We start from the raw sequence: 13,418 nt of genomic DNA on the forward strand, positions 1-13,418 counted from the left end.
TAGATATATATAGTTAGTTCACTAAGAAGTGATAAGTATTAAAAATAGTTTCATGCAGATTTTTTATGGCATATTACTTGACAACTGACCTGATGTATTCTAAATGTAAAATTTGATAAAACTTAATGCTGAATTTTTTTGTTCGCATATTCCAGCAAGAGGCAGCAGACTGTTTATGCAGATTAATAAAGAAATGTTTGGATAAAAACCCCAACCCTAACTCAAAGGTACTGAAGAACCTGTGTACCTTTTTGTGTGTGGATCCCACCTATACACCTAGAGTTACTGCACCCATTCCAAGCTACACAGGTAATATAAACACCTCTGTACCTTTTTGTGATGAATTTCTATGGTTCTTTTATTATCATCAAATTTGATGATAAAATGGATTTTATCTGGAGAAATGGTGTGTGTTTATTAATTTTCCTCATTTACTGCTTTTTGTAGCTGATGAAAGTGAAGTAAAATGTGGTGTCAAGTTAGGAATAATAACCCTAACAAAGCAACAGAAAGTAAGTTATCAAAATAGTATGAAAAAGAAGGGAGGGGATGTAAAATAGATTTTTGAGGGGCATTGCTATCAGCAGTGCAGCCTCTTTGTTATCAGTCTATGGACCTACATGTAGTTAATTCAAAGAATTGTCAAACAGTGTCAAAATCTGATATGTATAGAGCTTCAGAAATTTGCACTTCATATTATTCTTTCATTCGAGCTGTTGAGTGTCTATTTAATATGAAATAGAAAAAGAAATGTTATGGCATGAGAAATTAAGTTGATTCAAGCTATCAAATGATACAAGGTCAGAATTCTGATATAATTTATCAAGATCACTGATAAAAATTCAAAACTTGTTGCATCATTTAAGTCTGTTACATATGAGTCTTGATGTACATTAAGAAAAAAAAAAGGAAGCAAATGTACAGTCAAACCTTGTTACCCCAAACTCAATGGGACAGAGAAAATTCTTTGAGATATCTGAGGATCAGAGATATCCAGGATAAAAATACTAAAGGAATAAGTGGTTGGGACTTCTGAGCCAAAGGCTCAAAGAGCTAAAACTATGACCATTTGTGCGAAGTGCGTAAACTTTTTAGAATATGAGCCATAACACAAGAACCCCTTGGCCAGTTATTGTCAAATTTGTCACAGGGTATCCTTGGCCCAAGGGCTCCCGTTTAAATTCTAAAACTAGGGTCGTGACCCTAGGGGAGATAATTAGGTAAATAAAACCAAAAGTACTGGTTGCTAAAAAATTTTCTTCTCAAGAACCACTGGGCAGATTATCACCAAACTTACACAAAAGGATGAGGATATGTTGTAGATTAAAATTTGCACGAGGAATCCCCCTGGGACAAAGTGCATGGTCTCAAGGTCACTTCAAAGTTGACCAAAAATTACATTTTATTAGAATGTTGATATTTTGCTTACTATAAGGACTAGGGTCATCAAATCTTGTCAGTTGATGCATCTAAGGATCTCATATCATGTTGACTTAAAAGTAGGTTACGGTAAATTACATTTTATTAGAATGTTGATATTTTGCTTACTATAAGGACTAGGATCATCAAATCTTGTCAGTTGATGCATATAAGGACCTCATATCATGTTGACTTAAAAGTAGGTTACAGTGACCTACTTTTTAAATTTTGCAGCCATTCTTTTCAAAAATGATTTAGAGGCATATTTTGAACAATTTAAGGCCTATGATCATCAAACTTTGTCAGTTGATGCATCTTGGGTCCTCGAAGTACATCAACTAAAAAGTAGGTCACCTTGACCTACTTTCTGAATTTTATGGCTAATCTTTTTCAAAACATTTAAGGTCATTAATTCAAATACTGAGAGGTTTAGAATCATTAAATCACAATTGTAAGATGATGCATCTTGGGGCCATAAAACATATTTATTAAAAAGTAGGTCGCAGTGACCTACTTTTTGAACTTTACAGGCATTTGATTTCAAAGCGTTTTAGAGGCATATTTTGGACATTTTAAGGCCTATGATCATAAAACTTTGTAAGTTGATGTTTCTTGGGTTCTCAAAAAACGTCAACTGAAAAGTAGGTCACTGTGACCTACTTTTGAAATTTTATGGCTATATTTAAATATTTTGGGTACTATGTGGCTTAGAATCATCAAACATTGTCAGTTGATGTATCTTGAGTCCTCAGAATAGGTCGACTGAAAAGTAGATCACTGTGACCTACTTTTGAAAATTTATTTGGCTATAATGAAATATTCCGGGTACTAATTGGCTTAGAATCATCAAACTTTGTCAGTTGATGCATCTTGGGTCCTCAAAGTATGTCAACTGAAAAGTAGGTCACTGTGACCTACTTTTGAAATTTTTTTGTTATACATGTAATTAAATATTTTAGGTATTAATTGGCCTAGAATCATCCAACTTTGTCAGTTTTTGCATCTTGGGTCCTCAGAGTATGTCAACTGAAAAGTAGGTCAACATGACCTACTTTTGAAATTTTATGGCTTTATATAAAATATTTCAGGTACTGTTTGGCTTAGAATCATCAAACTTAGTTGATGCATCTTGGGTCCTCGGAGAATGACAAGTGATAAGTAGGTCACCATGACCTACTCTCAGGTACTAATTGGCTTAGAATCATTTTGGGGTCGCAGAGTGTTTTATCTAAAATGTAGGTCAGGATGACCTACCTTTGGAATTTCAAGGCTTTATCTACCAGGTAAATATACAGGATACTTAGAGGCTTTAAATAGAAGTGATAGGTTGTACAGTTTATCAGAAGAGCAATTCACGGCCCTCGGGCCTCTTGTAAGTTAATTAAATACATGTATAATAAATCTCTGATATTTTTATTTAGGAAAAAAATTAGTTATCCATGGCAGGTGTTTAATATGTTAAATATATGTTTAATTTTGTTTTAATATATCTGATCAATTGTACCCTCACATCCCATAGCCTTATGAGTCACTTGGTGACTTGAAGGACACAGGACACAGATTTCAGTTTTATGAATGGGATGTGTCTCCTATGCCATCAGGCCTTTGATTTTTATTTGATGTACATGCACTATACTCTAAACTATACATGGACATGTTTGTCCAGAATTACAAAAAAAATCTAAAATTGAAAAAAAATATTTCAGACTCCCAATGTGGGAAAGAAATGGTTGAAGCGGGCAGCGAGTGTAAAAATAGATGACTCTGACTCTACTCAGGAAATTAATGAGGTTGGTGTTTAAAACCAATACAGACACTCCAACAAGGGAGGGAAGATGTTACTAAGTAACTTTTATTTCCATTTTCCTATTTAGACACAAAAGCAGCACCAGGTCCAGAGAAGGGGAGCAACTCTGGCCTTAACAACCATTACACAGAAATTTGGAGATGAACTTCCTGACAGCTTACCAACATTGTGGGAAAATATGGTGGAACCTCTCCAAGGTGTGGGAAAAGGTTTGTCTTTCTTATGGTTACTCTCAAATGTCTTAAAGTGGGGTTTTTGCAGATAGATTTTCATTTTAGATGACAATTTCATTTCTGTTTTAAATGATTAAAGATTTTTTAATAGTATTACCTGGATATTTTTTGACAGAGAATATACTAACAGAGGATAAAGCCCAGGAGCTGGTGAATTCTCTTCAGGTGTTGGAAACTTTGTGCACAGTCATGACTCCAAACCTACAATTACAAGTATGGTCTAAGAAATGTACTATATTTATGTGTATATATATATAGTCAAAGGCTTGCATGAAGTCTAATCTTTTCTCCATTGATCACATTTGAGAAATGTACATTGTACAATATATATACATCTGTCGGTAAAGGATTGGTAAAGATGTACTTGTGGATCACCACCAACTCTACAGCTTTCTTGTCAGTTAATAGTGCTTACAGCACATGATTGTATATAAAGAAATGGATTACATTTTTTGTTATCTTCTGTACTTGGACCTCAGATATTTGTCATGCTGTAACATTTTTCACACGAATCAATTGAGCATCAGAATATATTGGAGAGAAAAAAACCAAACCATTATGTTCATCATTTGTGGCCATGAATTGCTTAGTACATTGTATAAAGTTGACAGCTGATCATAGTTAATGTGTATATTATTTTTCATTTTAAGATATGAAGAATTTCTTAATACCTAATTTTTGTTGATTAATATCAGGGTAAAAGTTCATATCATAATTGGTTGCCACATGTACATTGTGCATGTACATATGGTTTAGAGTTTATGAATTTTGAAGTTAATCAGAAACTGTATTTTTGATTTGAAGATGATATAATATACTACTGTTTTAGCTACCAGTTGTCAATATTGAGGATTATTATTATTTTTTTTTTAAATCAAGAAAATTGATAGAAAAAATCTTTATGTTTAATAGCTTAGGGAAAGATTGCCATTGCTGTTGGATTGCCTACACAGTCAGTTTGTAGCAGTTCGTCACTTAGCAGCCAGATGTTTTGGAATGCTCTGTCAGGTCATGACACTTGACCTTATGACCTTTATCATTGAAAAAATAGTTCCACTAATGGACGTTGCTGATAATGTCATTTATAGACAAGGAGCAACTGAAGCATTGGCATGTATCCTTTACAACAGAAATACACAAACAATTTCCATTTCTCTATCAAGATTATTATGCATACTGTATAGGGGGAAAATAACTCGCGGTGTTAATATTCGCTATATTCACGGTGTTAATAAATCCGTGAATTCAAGAAACAGTGAATAAGTTTTAAATATTAAACCTCAATGTTTTATTTGGAAGTTTGAGAATATACTACGATTGGTATATATACGTACAATACATGGTCATTCAATAATTATGAGTAGTACTTGTCAATTATCTTAATTATCACGCTTTACGTTAATTCAAATAAGCAACTAATAACCTGTGCTTATAGTTAAAAAGCTGTTTTAATAAATATATGTTTCATCAAACAAAACACTTGGGTCATGGGTTTTGATTACCCGTGCGTAACGTTACCACGTGTATTTGTTACCTGCATTAGCATTATGCGTATAAGTTTTAATGGAAATTTTGGATTAAAAAAATATCATTCAAATAACTATTGAACTTGCTGAAGATACGGAAGGATATTATTACGTCTACCCACATAAATACATTTATTAGCGTCCAGTTTTTTTTTCACTGCGATGTGTTATACATTCAGAAAGATGTGTACACATGACTCATCGTAATTTAAGCATATAGGAAAGTTATTTGATGTTTATAGTAAAAAAAAAATAATAATGGCACTTGTTTTGATTAATTATTAATTAATTAATTAACTATTAAATCTAATCATTTTATATAAACCTACCCTGTTGATCATGAAGTGAATACATAACACTGATAAATATCGTTTGTAGCTATACCATGGAACACACATGGATAAAGACAAGGGAGGTAACTTTTATTATATACCAATTCCGCGAATTCAACAAACCGCGATCGTGTCCGAGGAGAGAATAACGTGAAAATTACAACCCGTGAAATTAATCCCCTATACAGTATTCAAGAGATAAGATAAAGTGGGAAGTAATTTATGATTAGGATTTTGCTGTGTTTGGTAATTGTCCTTGACCTAGATAACAGGTGTGATAGATGGTCTGGGGATGGATCTGATTCCGTACATTGTGCTACTGGTGGTCCAGGTTCTCCGCCGGATGAGTGATCAGGATGAGGCGGTCAGGCTGATGGCTACTGCTTGTTTTGCTTCCTTGATTAGACTGATGCCTTTAGAGGTTCTAATAGAATCATTTTTGAAAAGCTTAATTAAAAGAAAAATGCACTCCCAGTTAAAAAATCAAGAATTAGAGGAAAATACTGTCTAAAAACTAGTAATATTAAGTTAAGTTTACATAATGCATTCACATATTAAATGTGAATATGTTTAATTATGAAGTAGTTGTATATGAATTGATAGAAGAGATCCATAACATAAATGTATGTTATGTCATACATTTTTCCAATACATTTAGTGAGGAAGTGGCCATTTTCTTTTTTTCAGGCAGGGATCACAGACCCACCAGAGATGAGTGAAGCTCTTGTAGCAGAAAAAGAGAAACAGAGGAAGTTTCTAGAACAACTAATGGATGGATCCAAACTGGAGAGCTATGATATTGTGGTCCCTGTGAAAGCAGAGCTCAGAAAGTATCAACAGGTCAGTATCTCTGCAAATGATAGGAAGATTTCAGATGAAACTTTAAAGAAAATGGCAGAGACTTTTATGTCTTTGAGATTAAATATTGGGACTTTTTATTTAACTATATTAACATTAACCTTGATTATAACATAAAGTGAGGGAGAAAGTCTTAAGTGTCCCCAAATTGAAGGTCAAGGTCAAAATTGGAAGATATTGATAATTTTACTTGTATTGAGTATGTGTGCATGCTTCCTTATTCATTGCAGGATGGTGTGAACTGGTTAGCTTTCCTGAATAAGTATAATTTACATGGGATCCTGTGTGATGACATGGGACTGGGAAAAACTCTACAGTCTATATGTATCATGGCTTCTGACCATAAACTTAGAGATGAAAAATACAAGGTATATTTAAATTTCTATATTTCAGTATTATACATATATACATACATTATATTTTTACATATGAATTGTTTAATGGGCTGTAACCACTTTCTTAATGAAACCCCAGAGCATTTTCACTACAGTTTTCAACAATATTCCAGGCTCTGTTCTATACCAAATGCCCATTTGCTTTTCTGTGGCATGTAGTCTTTAGTAAATATTGTGTTTTCAGGAGACAGAATCCATGGAGTTTTCTCCCCTACCCTCCATTGTTATATGTCCTCCCACTCTGATTGGACACTGGGTGTACGAAGTCAACAAATTTGTAGATATTGCTCATCTAAATCCTCTCATGTATGCTGGCCCTCCCGGAGAGAGAGCTAGGTAAAAGTCTAGATCTAGCGGTTTCTGAAGTTTATATAAATGGTTATGTTAAATGTCCACTTGTCTGAAAGTAAGTGCAGCCATAATGGTGTGTTTTATTTAAATTTCAGAATTCAGAAGAAAGTGAAGAAGCATAATTTGATTGTGGCTTCTTATGATGTAGTTAGGAATGATATAGATTTCTTCAGCACAATAAGCTGGAATTACTGTATTCTGGATGAGGGGCATGTCATCAAGAATGGGAAAACCAAAGTAAGCATTCCCTTTCATATAGATAATGCATCTTAGTTTTATGTTTCTTTGTTTTCCTGTTTTAAATGTTTGAAATTGATTTTTTAGCTCTCTAAAGCAGTCAAACAGTTGGTGTGTAATCATCGTTTAATCCTGTCTGGAACCCCAATTCAGAACAATGTCCTTGACCTTTGGTCCCTGTTTGATTTCCTATTGCCTGGATTCTTGGGGACAGAGAAACAGTTTCAAGCCAGGTATGGCAAGCCAATTCTACAGAGCAGGGATGCCAAAAGCACTTCCAAGGAACAAGAAGCAGGTAAATTTTTTTGCATTTATTATTATTCTGTATTATCATTTTCAAAAAAATCACTGTACAAAACTCAACTCGTTTTTACAACAGAAATAGACTCTCACCTACCCACATAAAAGTATCTCATTGACAAGTCACAGAGGTGATTCAACTGCAGTATTTCTTCAGACAGTCTATGTATTTCATAGTTATGTTATATTTATTCACTATTTGTTCCAACATTTTTCAAAGTTTGAAATGTATACATTTGAAGGTGTGGACAATTTTTTTCTCCATTATAGGTGCATTGGCCATGGAATCTCTTCATAGACAGGTTCTTCCATTTATCCTACGCCGCCTGAAGGAAGATGTTCTGCAGGATCTTCCACCTAAGATTATTCAGGATTATTACTGTGATCTCAGTCCTCTACAGGTAATCCTTCATTGGAGTCCACCTAAATATCAGATTTTTATCCTAAAAAAAGAAAAAAAGTAAATTAGCTTTGAACTCAGGAGTCTAGTCGGAAAAGTAATGTTTATGTGGCAAAATGTTGTGTATTATACATCATTTTGTTCAGACTCAACTTTATGAGGACTTTGCCAAATCTCGAGCCAAGCAGGGACTTGAAGATTCAGTGACAATACTGGAGAGTTCCGACAGTAAGGAAAGAAAGAGTGCTGGAGCTACACATGTTTTCCAGGTAAGCATGGAAAATTTCAATGCACATTAGTTCTTACTATGTGTACATGTATTAAAAAAAAGATGATGTTTTGATTTTGCAAACAGTGCTTGGATTTGTATCCTTTATGAAGATTACTTCAGAATTAAGACAATTTACCCAATATTTAACACGTACTGTAGATCACCAAATATTTGGGAAAACTAATTTTCAGGAGATTGTCATTTGGTATTTATAAGCAAGACATAATTTTCATAAATTTGATTTTTGTTCTATATATAATCTTTACTTGTACAAAATAAGGTGAGAATTAAATTTTTGCAATCTGGCTGTCTCGTGCAATTGCATGAAAATAAAGTTCTCTTGAATAAAAAGTGGTTTAGAGTAAATCAATATAGATACATGTGTAATCAAACTGTTTTCACAAATTGAATATTATTTTTCTTTCTCTTCAGGCCTTGCAGTATCTGAGGAAACTCTGCAATCATCCTGCACTGGTATTAACAGCAAGTCATCCTAAGTATGAAGAGGTCACAAAACAACTCAAGACCAATAACTCTTCCTTGCGGGATTGTCAGCATGCACCGAAATTGAATGCTCTGAAGTAAGATATGTCTGCATGAATAAAAAATATTCTTCTAAATTGGAGAAAACAATCTATATTAGCTCTTTCAATCTGTTTAAATTTTCTGCTTGTTTGTAAAATTTTTATTCACTTCAGACAACTACTGATTGACTGTGGTATTGGTGTTGCCATGCCTACAAACCCAGGTTCTGGTTCTCAGCTGGATACAGATCTACCAGTGGTAAATCAACATCGGGTTCTGCTGTTCTGTCAACTCAAGAGTATGCTCAACATTGTAGAAGAGGACTTGCTCAAGTGAGTAGATTAATTTCAGTCTCTGGAAAAGGATCTTTTAAATTTTATGTATTCTCTCCTAAGTTTCTTCATGACATTGTATCAGATACTATCTAACACAAAATATTTTGATACTGTAGATCACAGATGCCCTCAGTGACATATTTGAGACTTGATGGCAGTATTCCAGCTGGTTCCAGGCAACAAATTGTTAATAGGTAAAGATGTCTGTTTCTCTGTTAACATAATTTACACTTCAAAATATTGTCCATTTGAATTTATTTGAATCCACAATTAAACTGGGTTTGTAGAGAAAGAAAATGTGTCATAGCCTGGTCTTTTAATACATTTATATATTTTTGTCAATCAGGTTCAACAATGATCCATCAATTGACATCTTGCTGTTGACTACACATGTTGGAGGGCTGGGGTTGAATCTGACTGGGGCTGATACAGTTATATTTGTCGAACATGATTGGAATCCAATGAAGGACCTTCAGGTATTTAAAAAATGCACACACACACAACATACTTTATAGGTTCTATCACCATTATTTCTAGTGTCTTGTGTCTTTACACTATTGTGCCCAGGCTATAACTTTATGACCTTTGATTTAAGCGTTATAACCTGGTATTTTGTTACTGAGCCTTATAAGTGTCTCATGACTTTAAGCTAAAGGCATTCATGTTGTACTGATTTTAGGAAAATGAGTTTAGGACTGTTCTTATTTTTATTTGCCACTGAAACAATTTTCAGGCAATGGACAGAGCCCACAGAATTGGACAGAAGAAAGTTGTCAATGTGTACAGGTTGATCACCAGAGGAACACTGGAGGAGAAGATAATGGGGTTAGTACCTGATGTCATCAATATCACAAAAATGTTCAAAATATATACATTTACATGATTTATACACGTAATTCGGCACTTTTAAACACTGTGATTCAACAAAGCATGTCTGACTACATGTACCTTGGTTTTTGCTGTGTTCTCTGCAAAAACATTTAATATTGACTGTTAATATATGCTTTATAATGTGTATGCAAATATCAAAGTATAAAAAGGAGGAAAAAGTGTGCAATCCAACCTATATGTGACCAAACAATTTTATGGTTACAGAATCCTCTGAGTTATTGTTGGAAGAAAGAAATTCAATGAAATTTATTTGCTCTTACAGACTTCAGAAATTCAAGATGACAATAGCCAACACAATCATTAGTCAAGATAATTCCAGTTTGCAAACCATGGGTACAGATCAATTGTTAGACCTGTTTTCATTGGATGATCAAGCTAAAGGTCAAGTGATAGCACCCTCTGGGAGCAGTGGTAGTGATCAGAGCAAAAGGGAAAGCATTAAGTCTATCCTGGAGAATCTTGGAGACTTATGGGATGAAAAAGAATATGAAAGTGAATACAATTTGGATAACTTTATCAAGTCACTTAAAAAATGAAACTTAAGCAAAAATGTAGAGTGTGCCAATGAATGCATTATGCAATATCATTAAGTACAAATGATGATATGTTTACATGTACATCGATCAGTGAAAATCTTTGCTGGTTAAATATACAAGTTTGAAAAAATTGCTTGAAAAAAAAGCTGAGAGTTTAAGATTTACTGGCTATTTTTTCTTCATTCGTCATTTATTTCAACAAGATTCAGCTGTTAATACTTATTCATGTAAGAAATACCTAAATTTTGTTGTAGAAATAGTTATATTAAAATTTAATGAGCATGTTCACTTGTCAAAATTATGTTACTTTCAGTTTGTATCATATTTGTAAATATAGTTTGTTAAGTGCTTGTTTTCATTGAGAGCAACCAACTTCTACTGTGATACCATACAATCTTGTACTTACTTAGGAGGTGGAAATATCATAGGGGCACTTGTTTTCAAGTGCATAAGTTTTCTTTTATGTAAAAGTAAATTGTCGTATATTTAAAAAAAAAGTTAAATGGCATTCAAAACTATGTTATGCACCCTTTTTCCCACTTTTAATATAAAAAAAGTGGCATAGTTATTACTTTCACTGTGTCTTAATTTTGGGAAATCTCCCTTTTGATGGGTTCATAAAGGAGTGCCGATTCAGTGTATTTACTCAGTTTCATTTGTCCTATTCATCATTGTACATGAATCTAGTGCTACATGTATATTCTAGGTGACCATTATGAACTCGATGTGTTAAAATAATGCAGCTACTTAAATTCATATGCATATAGTTTCATTTAAAGCTTTTTCATCATCATGAATTTTTAACCTATCTTAACCATTAGCTCAAGTGAGCTTTTTCTGATCAACAATTGTCCAGTGTTTGAATGTATTTATGTTTGTATGTAAGTGCTTTAGATTTTCATCTTCTTTTCCAATTTTCCTGGGCCAATTTCAACCAAACTTGAGCAAAAAGTATTTCTGAGTAAAGAGAATTAAATTTTGTTCAATATAAGCGTCAGAACCCTTTTTGAAGGAAAGATAAATATGTTGGAAAAAAGGTTGGGGTCATTTAATAAGTTTCATCTCAGTTGGGCCAGAGATAAATTGTTTGTAAAAGCCTCCTTAATGATAGCAAATTCAAGTGGACTAAGGAGAGAAAGCAATAATGGGTCGTAGCACATCAGAGCCACAATTGTTCATACTGACATGCAAGCAAATTATGTAATGTAGAGTCAGTTTCAGCTCTGTTACACTAAATAAATTTTAATGCAGAATTGTAAAAATTCTGCAAAAAATAGAAGGCCACAATGGGTGAAGTCGACATCCAATAATACCAATAAGAGATATTTTCTACATGTACTTATTCATTTGTCATTAATGCAATGGTATCTCAGAAGCATTGTGGCCTCTTGTTTAAAAGAAAAACCATTTACTGAAAACTGTAGCAGGAAGATGTAAATGAAGTAGTGAACTTAATGTTCTGTTTATATTTAAGCTTTCTTGCTTAATACTACTTATTCATCCATTCTCATCTTGTAAAACCAACCCTGTCATCGAGTCATTTTTAATGCATGTAAATTTTCCCAGTTAGCTTTCATTACTGTAGATTGTTTAAATGAAAAATATACATGTACCTGTATAAACTTTCAGATTGTTAATATTTTTATCAGTGATCATTGAAATCCTGCTATGATCTTTGACATTATTCTTTAGCTGTTCTTGATGAAAAAGATGATAGGAATTAACTAAGACTCACTTTTGTGTAGTTATGTAAACTGCTTACAAGGAAAAATCTTTAATTTCCCAATGTTTTGATATTTTGGCATACAGTATGTAATGTTCTGGGAAATTTTGAGCCATCTCAAAACTCTCAAATTTTTGATCTGGGTCCTTATTGTTTTTGAACTTGTACTTTGCAAACATTAAAGTTATAAGGCTAGTATAGCTATTAAGACAAAAACAAAAATATTTAAAAGAGGCACATTTGTGCTTTTTTATGTGAATTCCTAAGTTAGTTGATTCTTAAATAAGCTAGTACAGTTAGTCTTGCTCTGCGCAAAACGTTTTTAAATGAGTTTAGGACATGTTAACATACCCTTGAATTTCATTGATGTAAGATTAACTGTACAATACATTTGTTATTCAGTCATTGGAAGGTAGTGAGAAATTAGTATTCTGAAGCAAGAAAGTAACTTCTGAATTTAGCTGCATGTATTCAAGAGGTATCATGGTAAAAAAAAAAAATCATTGTTTACCGTATTTAGAATTTTTAAAATTGTTGGATGATAAGTGTAATAAATTTTTAGATCTTCAGATTGCTTTTTATATATAAATTTTGTTTGATGGATTGAACACTTCCAAAATGACCATTATACATTCGTATATCTTTTATCCATGTGTGATTTGACTTCAGTGTATGTATACAGTAGAAACTTTGCTCATATGTGCATGTGATTTTTATTTCTGTGTAATCAGAATGATAATACAATATATTTTTGATATGATTACATATAAACTTTTGGTTTTCCACTTCATTAACTTGATATTATACTTCTGTTATTAGTGTTATGGTAGATAAATGGTTTGCTGAAATTACTTGACACATTTGAACAGGTCAGGTTTTGTAAATGAGATTATGTCAGTTGTCGAAGACCAAATTGTTTTAAATAAAGCTGTTACTGTTTTGTCTTTGTTACTATACTTGTAGACGTGGTCAGTGATGCAGTATCTCAGTCCTTAAATAGTAAGAACTTTTTGGTAAGTACACCAAATTCAGGGAAAAAATGGTTTAACAAATCAGGCTGGTGTATTTAAATGCCAATAATTTCAGCATATGTGTGTCTGGCCATGACATTTTGAGTCCAAATTAGAAGTTTTACTCTCATATGCCGTACTATTTTTAGAGATATGATGTATCAAAGAAAATCAGTGTGGTACATCATCATCTTGTGATACATTCCATCAGAGGTTATGATGTTGGTTAACACATGTACATTTGGGGGAGGGGGGCTCTTCTCTTCCCC

General features: G+C 33.2%; 1 protein-coding gene across 1 annotated transcript in view; it reads left to right on the forward strand.

The window, feature by feature from the left end:
- Positions 1 to 13,079, forward strand: part of LOC133177115 (TATA-binding protein-associated factor 172-like) — a 26,381-nt gene extending 13,302 nt beyond the window's left edge. Inside the window, exons 19-38 of the mRNA XM_061312211.1 lie at positions 156 to 309; positions 448 to 512; positions 3,126 to 3,209; positions 3,294 to 3,435; positions 3,575 to 3,672; positions 4,372 to 4,573; positions 5,590 to 5,738; positions 6,005 to 6,157; positions 6,406 to 6,543; positions 6,755 to 6,906; positions 7,017 to 7,158; positions 7,246 to 7,453; positions 7,729 to 7,859; positions 8,005 to 8,127; positions 8,562 to 8,710; positions 8,828 to 8,986; positions 9,106 to 9,183; positions 9,336 to 9,465; positions 9,723 to 9,814; positions 10,143 to 13,079. Coding sequence (XP_061168195.1) covers positions 156 to 309; positions 448 to 512; positions 3,126 to 3,209; positions 3,294 to 3,435; positions 3,575 to 3,672; positions 4,372 to 4,573; positions 5,590 to 5,738; positions 6,005 to 6,157; positions 6,406 to 6,543; positions 6,755 to 6,906; positions 7,017 to 7,158; positions 7,246 to 7,453; positions 7,729 to 7,859; positions 8,005 to 8,127; positions 8,562 to 8,710; positions 8,828 to 8,986; positions 9,106 to 9,183; positions 9,336 to 9,465; positions 9,723 to 9,814; positions 10,143 to 10,416 — 2,823 coding nt within the window. The 3' untranslated portion in view covers positions 10,417 to 13,079. The remainder of the gene's footprint in view (positions 1 to 155; positions 310 to 447; positions 513 to 3,125; positions 3,210 to 3,293; positions 3,436 to 3,574; positions 3,673 to 4,371; positions 4,574 to 5,589; positions 5,739 to 6,004; positions 6,158 to 6,405; positions 6,544 to 6,754; positions 6,907 to 7,016; positions 7,159 to 7,245; positions 7,454 to 7,728; positions 7,860 to 8,004; positions 8,128 to 8,561; positions 8,711 to 8,827; positions 8,987 to 9,105; positions 9,184 to 9,335; positions 9,466 to 9,722; positions 9,815 to 10,142) is intronic.
- The last annotated feature ends 339 nt before the right edge of the window (positions 13,080 to 13,418 follow it).

This window comes from Saccostrea echinata, unplaced genomic scaffold, assembly GCF_033153115.1.
Source record: "Saccostrea echinata isolate AGI-Se365-2 ecotype Australia unplaced genomic scaffold, CSIRO_AGI_Sech_v1 ptg000086l, whole genome shotgun sequence".
Taxonomy (NCBI): domain Eukaryota; kingdom Metazoa; phylum Mollusca; class Bivalvia; order Ostreida; family Ostreidae; genus Saccostrea; species Saccostrea echinata.